At 42.8% G+C, this 9,034-nt stretch overlaps 1 protein-coding gene across 1 annotated transcript; it reads right to left on the reverse strand.

Moving 5' to 3' along the window:
- Positions 1–6,526: 6,526 nt before the first annotated feature.
- LOC137295332 (5-hydroxytryptamine receptor 1F-like) lies at positions 6,527–7,621 on the reverse strand. Its single transcript, XM_067826648.1, has one exon. The coding sequence runs from the start codon at positions 7,619–7,621 to the stop codon at positions 6,527–6,529; it is 1,095 nt and encodes a 364-aa protein (XP_067682749.1).
- Positions 7,622–9,034: the final 1,413 nt, after the last annotated feature.

Here is a 9,034-nt window from a genome sequence, read left to right on the forward strand (position 1 = left end):
GCCGCACCGACGCCACTAGCGAGTTGTAAACACTCGCTCTTGTTGTGGGTATAATCGCTATACCAGCTTTCACCGCGGACAACACAAACGCATCCCAGCCTTCTACAAGTTTGTCCGTACCTTTTCCAGGCGCGGCAATCTGACAGCCTCGATATCGATTTCACGGTGTCGTCTGCTGGCTCGGTTTCTGTCACAAACCTGTGTGACACAACCAGGTGATAACTAAAAATCAATCCTCTTCAAAACTGTATTGCTAGAACTTCCCTTCGCTGTATTACATCGGTTTTATCGATTAACCTGTTGACTGAGGTGCCGTAACTGGATAACTACATGCACGGTACATGAGTAAACAACAAAACAGAAGGGCGCCAGTTAAGCTGAGATAATTCTAGCAAATGCACGTTATGTTTAGTTTACAAGGCGTGTCTGTTGTTCACAAAGATCTGCTGTTAATTGCTAATGCCCTACTCAGCAACATGTATTTTATATGATGACGGGGTCGGGTAGCCTAGTGGTTAGAGCGTTCGCTAGTGACAGGAAATACTCATGTTCGATTCCCCGTGTTTGAAGTTCATGTCTGGTGCTCCCCTCCCTGACAATGCTGGAAGTTTGTTAAAAGCGGCGGTTTATCATAATCTTCACTGTATATGGTGATAGTGGGTAAATGTTTGAGTCTGGATCAGACAAATCAAACATTGTTGTTACGAGTCGTTGTTTCCAAGATGACTACTACTACTACTACTACTACTACTACTACTACTACTACTACTACTACTACTACTACTACTCGTGAAAATTCGGGTTAGAACTGATCTTCAGCAACACTTGCTTGTATGAAGCGACTAAGAGGATCGGGTGGTAAGTCTCGCTGATCTGGTTGACACGTCATCGTATCCCAGTAGCTTAGATAGAAGCTCGTGCTAGTGACCATTATGTTGTCTGATGCAAAATAAATTATCTACAGATCACCGCCATATGGCGGGAAAATTGCTGACTACAGCGTAAAACTGAGCTCACTCATTTACTCACTCACCCACTACTACTGCTGCTGCTGCTGCTGTTACTACTACTGCTGCTGCTGCTGTTACTACTACTGCTGTTGCTGCTGTTACTACTACTGCTGTTGCTGCTGTTACTACTACTACTGCTGTTGCTGTTGTTACTACTACTGCTGTTGCTGTTACTACTACTGCTGTTGCTGTTGTTACTACTACTGCTGTTGCTGCTGTTACTACTACTGCTGCTGCTGCTGTTGCTGTTGTTACTACTACTGCTGCTGTTGCTGTTGTTACTACTGCTGCTGCTGCTGTTACTACTACTGCTGCTGTTGCTGTTGTTATTACTACTGCTGCTGCTGTTACTACTACTGCTGTTGCTGTTGTTACTACTGCTGTTGCTGCTGTTACTACTACTGCTGCTGCTGTTGTTGCTGTTGTTACTACTACTGCTGCTGCTGCTGTTGTTACTACTACTACTGCTGCTGCTGTTGCTGTTGTTACTACTATTGCTGCTGTTGCTGTTGTTACTACTGCTGCTGCTACTATAACCTCCGCCACTTTTGCTACTGCTGCTGCTATTATTGCGACTTCAATTTCTATCAAATTCCCCCTGAAGCATACATATTAGTAAAGAAAGATACAGCCTGTAAGCTGTCCACTCAGGAGGCCTGGCTGTGAACAACAGATGTACGAGGCCTCTGAAGCAGATTTACAGCCCACTATGCTGTCTCTGTCACACTAATATATATGGAGCCAGTAAGTGTGATCATGCTACCGTAACAGCGTGGGACTCTCGATGTCCGACATTCGAGTGTGTCTGCATTCTTACACATTTACATACAGACATATATAACCAAACAATATTTATATGTCACATTCTTTCTAGTTAAGATTAATTTTATTTCGGGTCCCGAACAAATGTGCTGAAGCGGGAAAACCTGTGCTATGTTTCTTGTTTTACCCCGCACTCAGTCATATTCTAGCTATAATGACGTTGGCCTACACATAATCGACTAAACCTGACAATCCAGTGATCGATATCATGGGCAGCGCCCCATGTGTACGAAGACAAGCAACTGAAGCCTCAGGCCCGATGTACCTGGTTGCCTGTTGCCAAAACCAGGATGAGTCGTCATCTGTCTGTCTTCAGCCGTACTCTCCATGGTTTATTGTCCGGAGTTAGTTACGCAATGGGCTCCTGTATAAGCCTTAGTGAAACGTAATTGTACCTTTGGCAACATTGACAGGTAGAGCAGTCTACCAACCAGCTCGCGTAGCTAAAACAAATCTGAAGCAAGTCTCAACAGAGTTACCTCCCTTGATCCATTGCTTTGTTTCAGGTGAATAACCTGTCTGCGTGTTTCTGTTGGTAATAACATTCGACGTATAGTGGCGGGGTTTATTCCTGTATACATAACATGGTTACACAAAAACATAGATATATATTTACGTCATGTTGTGTATTGGTGATGTGTGAGTAAAATCCATTCAGCGCAGGGAATAATTGTTCAAAAGAACACGGTCAAAAACAACGTTAAGTACATGTAACTGAACTGTTTCTGAAACACACCCTCCCACCAAAAACAACAACACAAGACGATGAAAAAACACCCTCAACATCTCAAGTCATTATCGATCAAAAATGGTCACAGGGGCCAAGTTCTTCCCCCGATGTCACCATCCGAACTAGTGAAAAAGGTCAATAGAACAGCAGTATTTGTCACGGTAGTGACGACACACGCTCCCCAAGACTATGTGACGAGATGGCGGACTTGAACTCTCCATCAATAAACTTTCCTGATGAAAACTGTTTGATCAGGTTTACAATATTCGAGATGTTAAAAATGATGCTTAAACATTAAGTGGTTAATACGCGTAAGACATTTCTACATTTCAAGCATCAGTGACCAAAATGATAAAAGTTGAAGATTTATGGTATTACTTAAGTTGACATCCCAACTTTAAACCTTTATCTGTGTCACTTCTAAATGCCAATCGAAGTCTAAAAGTTTGCTTGTACAGCATTATAACGTCCTTACCCGGCCGAATGGTTGACTTGCTTTTGCACGTGTCATCAGTCCACTGTGGACATCATAGAAATAAACACACTCTCTCTCTCTCTCTCTCTCTCTCTCTCTCTCTATCACACACACACTCACGCACACGCACACACACACACGCTTACACTTGAAGCGTACGGAGCGTAGTGGGGTCACGGTGATGTTTTAGTTTCTTTATCTGCTAGATAGGATTTACTATCTCCTACGTACGACTCAATATCAAGGTTGGACACACAAACAATCTCCAGTTTCACTGTTTAGTCACTGTTAGAGTTTACAGTCATAGAGTTTTATTTACTTTTAGATTCTACAGTTATATGTCACATTTATCATTAGAGTCTACTATCATGTGTGTCATTTACTGTTAGAGTAAACTGATACCTTCACTATTAGACTCATGTGGTCAACAATTTGTTGCACATTGCCAGTCTAGGTAAACTTAGTGTCAGTGTATTTCGTTACACTCCACCACTCAGTCTAACAAAACCTAATAGAATGTCGCGTCAGGTAACCTTTGAACAACCAATGACCGTCCAATCAATAGCAAGACGGTTAAATAGATTTAACCAATCAGACAACGGCTATTATTTAGGGATCGAAGGGACTTCTGACACAGATCTCTCCACAATCAAAAATCCGCATATAACACAATTATTTGACCTGCAGTATATACGCTTTGGGGTTTCTGTTGACATGGTTACCATTAGCTAATATTTCCACAAGATGACAGCCTTGAATATTGCCAAAAACACCAATGTTTACTCACCGTTGTCATGGTTGTACGTACGCCGGAAGCAAGCGTACGCTAAATAGCATTCGGAATCGTTCGGGTACGAACCTTTTCGAGATAAAAAGTTCAAAAGGTATGTGCGAATGTGCAGTTTCGCGATTTGGTAAGCTGTGTTCTGATTGCTCAATCTCAAAGGTTACCTGACGCCACCTCCCATGAGGTTTTGATAGACTCAGTAGAGGAGTGTAACGAAAAGTGCTGAGGATAAGTTTACACAGACTGGCACATTGCTGTCATGTGCTGGACCGGCTAACTGACTTTACTGCCTCACGTTACTGTTTTGCTGTTACGTGTTGCATTTAGTTCATTGTTATATGCATCCTCGATATCTCTAGGGTATACGTTCCGATAATTCTCTATTATACCCAAGACGCATCTACGGCTCAGCTCGATAAATTTGTTACCTCCCTTGGGTGGCTTTCAATCCAATCAGGGGTCCACGCTGGGAAATTGAGCGAACCAATCACTTTCGCTTTTCAAATCATCTAACCGATTAAACTTGGCAACACAAACCATGCAGAGGTTCTCTGAAAGAGGTAGAAGGAGTTCTGTATGACTTCTCAGTCGCATGGCGAGCATACCTTTGCAGTTGCGACCGCTACCTTTGTTGACACTGGCAAGCTCGGTTATAACTGCGGCCTAGCTACTGTGAGAGTGCAGAGCCAGCAAAGGGAGGTAATACAATTATCGGGCCGATCCCTAGATGCGTCCAGGGTATAGTGGAGACTTGTACCCTGGAGATATCGTATACCTTGGAGATATTGAGGATGTGTTATATGTAGCACTTCGCTGCACTTTACTGGTATGTGTTGGATATTTCAGCGGTCATTGCGCAAAATCTGCGTGCAAAGACGTGTCTTAGACTATCGGTGGCAACCTACGCGTCCTAATTCCCTGATTCTTATACAAACAACCATGCTGACAATCTTATTGCCTTTTTTGAATTTGGCATTGTTTCACGCCGCATCAACACTGTTCCTCTCCAGAAAAGAGTCATAATGTAAACAATTGCGAGAAAATAAATGGCAACCGGACGTTGTTTCCAAATTCATATAACCACATAGGTCACAATACAACCAGAATTCTGGTGTTACAACTAGAATTTCATATCAGTTCCTTACCCTACTCCAACTGTCTCTGTGTTCATGAGTGTGTTCATGAGTGTGTTCATGAGTGTGTTCATGAGTGTGTGTGTGTGTGTGTGTGTGTGTGTGTGTGTGTGTGTGTGTGTGTGTGTGTGTGTGTGTGTGTGTGTGTGTGCGTGTGTGTGTGAATACACAAAGCTCCTTAACTGCAATTAGATCAAGGTTCACGTCACCCGTAACACCCGGCCACGTAACACACACAATAACACTGCATTTCATAACTAACGTTCTGCACAACTAAACATTTCTCAGCTTGATAAGCATACTCCATAATCCGTACCTTAAAAGGGATACATTAACTCCTACGTAGTAGGTACTAAGTTCAACGTAGTAGATACTAAGTCCTACATAGGGGATACTAAGTTCTATGAATAGATACTAAGGAGATATTGAATACTTAGTCCTACATAGGAGATATTATGTCCTGCGTAGATGGGATCTTGACAAGGATCTTCTTCACTTTGGAGGGGCTCTCGGCTAGAGGAACGGTTGAAGGGTTCGCTCGTCACGCTGAAGACCCGGGTTCGAGTCACCAGATGGGTGTAATGTGTGAAGCCCATTTTTGTGTCAAACTTCGTGATGTTGCTTGTAATAAATAATAAATAATACTCACTCACTCACTCTACAGCTAGGATATCATGTAGATCATAAACATGTTGGTCGCGTGGAAACCATGGGATCTAAACAGACCACTATCCCCGAAGCATTACATGGATTTAATCGATGTCAGTCAAAGACGCTTTACATGGTGTTAAAGGTTGCCGTTCATAGACACGTTTGTAAAAGTGACCAACAGAGAAAGACCAAGTAGATTAATATCAACTAATGGGTATCAGTCAACATTATATACTTTACTCTCTTCAAGGTTTCTCCACACGCTTTGTATTGTACTGTGGGTGACATTCTGCTAAAGAATGAAGGAACACTTGTACTTTTAGGTGTTCCCTTATTCATTTCCATGAGCATATATTCAATATATTTGTTCAACGATACACGTGGCCGTAATAACCAGATGCTTGTCATCGATTTCATAGATACATTCTGAAGAAAGCCAATGAGAATAATCAGTTGCTGTAACTGAGAAAACACTCAAACAAAAATTGTCAAAATTAAATCTCAAACGAATGTCATAAAGAATCGGTTATATGATATTATATGTAATTGTATTCTTCTTCTTCTTCTTCTTCAAGCTTAAAATGACGTCAAACGATCCTTGCTGATTTTGGTCTATTAATAGACCGGTGAATCATTTGAGAAAATGGTTTGGACTAGCACGCAATCTATGACAGTATTCTATATCATGTTCAGAGTAGTAAAGCGAGATGTATGTTATCTCCACATTATATCAATTGTACAGTCAAACAAAACGTCTTTGAACCATGAAAACATGGCGTCAGTGTAAAACCATCGAACCAGAGGAAACGTAAGGTAAACGAAACAGAACCTTTCACCTGACTGTGAATAAGTGTATGACAAATGCATTCCATTATATATGATTGTCGTGTCCAAAAGCGTGACTGTACATTTGTTTGGTCACGTCTCCTGTCTTCTTAACACAGTCATTAAACGTGACTTGAATTTCTCAAACCACAGCCCATACACAAGTGGCTTGACGAACGCTCCACAGTGAGACAGCCACACGAGGGAGGTAATCACACCAGATGGCAGAGGGCTGAACCGGGAGTACGTCCACACATAACTGCTGATGACGTAAGGTATCCACGTGCCTACGTAAGCACAAGAAGTGATGACGTAAACCTTCAGCAGCATGTAATCCTCTTTAGCTAGTGAGTATTCCTTCCTCTTGAACTTAGGTTTGGTATCACTCTGATGAAAGTCGTCCTCGGTATCCGACTTCACGACGTAGCCATCTTTAGTGTAGTCGTAGGTCTTCTCCAACTTCGGCTTCTTGTTTTTCATTCCTGCGTTCTGAAACTTGTCACTGTATCGCTTCATCCTCTCGGAGTAAGAGTCTCCCATGGCGCTCTTATTGGTCTCCAGCACTAGGGCTCCTTTTGGTTGGACACGACTGCGCATGTGGAGCACCTTTATGAAACATGCCGTGTAAGAGACGATCATGACAACAAGAGGAATTCCATATGACAGAACAAACATGAAGTTCATGTGCGAGGTGCTGAGCTGGTGTTCTGGGATGCACTGATATTGGGATGGGTAGTATCTGACCTGCGCCCAATGAATGGCCGTGAACACGCAGACGACACCATCAAAGAACCACACTCCGCAAATAAGAAGAATAAGGAAGAACCCAATGCATATGTCTTCATGTTTAGACGGTTTGAAGAACGTGAGAAATCTCTCCAGGGCCAGGATTGTGAGTGTGTGAAGGTTGATGACGTTGCAGAAGGTGGAGAAGTACGCATGGACGTTACAAACGACGTCTGGTAGGATCCATGCACCGCCGACAACGGCCGTGACGGACAACGACGACCACATACATATTCCGATGATATCAACCACGACAAGGTTAATCCAGAAATAGTACTTCGGATCTCGGAGTTTGGCAGTTTTGACCCACACAACTAAGACTATTATGTTGACCACTAACGACACCACAGCAATCAAAACCAACGTGACCCCGAGCCAAATACGGGAGGCTATGTCTGCCATAGTCTCACCCAAACATCTACCTCGTCTCCTGGGCAAGTGTGACTCTGGGCTAGGAAACAGTCAGAAGCCTTTATTACCGTACAGGTGTATGGATCAACGGGGTGCGATATTCATGATTAATTGCCTTGAAAACTCAGCTACAATGTCACCCTGTTCAACCAGAGGACAGACAATGGCAGCCCATGCGTGTACATGTTTGTCACAATTAAATGCAGACCAATGATTGACTTTCGGTCTAGATCTAAAGGCTTTACACTGCTGTCCATAATTCACCCTTGACAACAACATAAACAGTTCGCCAGATTCCTTTCCCTCTCATTGAAAGTATGGCATGATGTCGTGACTTGATAATCTATTGGTATTCAGAGTACGACCGCTAGTTAATACAGCCAGATACAATGTATAGATACACTCTATCTACATACCTTCAGGTGACCCTCTGCACGAAAGACACGCTACAACCGTTATCTCCGTTGAATAATTATACCATTGATCATTCTAAATATTAATACATACAAATGTTAGCGGCAAAAAGAAGGTTTTTTTCATATTCTGTAGCTGTTCAGTAGAGGCTGAAGGATCAGTGAGTGAGTATGATTTTCGAGGTTTTCACCAATATTTCCGCAATATCACGGCGGGGGACATTAGAATATTGTACACATGTGGGGAATCGAACCAGGACGTTTGGCGTGACTAGCGAACGCTTTAACCAGTTGCCTAAAGGACGAAGGAAGAAGGCCGGTGACGTTTTCGGTCGTCAAGTAATCCCAGGTTTGGTTCCCCACACTGGTGCAATGAATGATGTTGAAATAATGTTAAAAGCGGGGTACACCCATGCTCACTAAAATGCAGACGGTACATGAGACCAGACCCTCATCGGTAGGGGTCTCATTTAAACCCTGTCACCTTATGTTTTCCCATTGCCTTGACTATTTTTGTTTCTACAGGACTTGAATAAGAAGCGCATAGAATGGGTGTGTGAGATTTTACGAGTGTCGGAATTGGTGAAAAAGTATAATCAAGACATACACATGCATACAAACAATGTAGTTAAGATGCTTCGTTAATTGTCCACACCAGGTTTGTTTTTCGTATTCTCTTTGCCGCCCTCGGGAATGCCTCATCCATAGCACGCCAGCTAGTTGAGAATCGAGTCAGGCAAACTAGTGACCGAGAGCATGAACACCTATCCATGTCCCAGGACACAATGAACGCCCCCACATCATACAGTAAACCGACCGATACACAAATAGGCTCCCATGCAGGTGCGCAGTCAAATATACACCTCAATAAAGATGGAAGCTTAGGGGAATACATGTTCCACACAGAAACAAGACTGGGACTGATGAACTATATGCAATCATATGAATAATTCGGATCCTCTCAGCAGCACATATCTGCAGTTAGACTGTG

The sequence above is a fragment of the Haliotis asinina genome, chromosome 8, assembly GCF_037392515.1.
Source record: "Haliotis asinina isolate JCU_RB_2024 chromosome 8, JCU_Hal_asi_v2, whole genome shotgun sequence".
Classification (NCBI taxonomy): Eukaryota; Metazoa; Mollusca; class Gastropoda; order Lepetellida; family Haliotidae; genus Haliotis; species Haliotis asinina.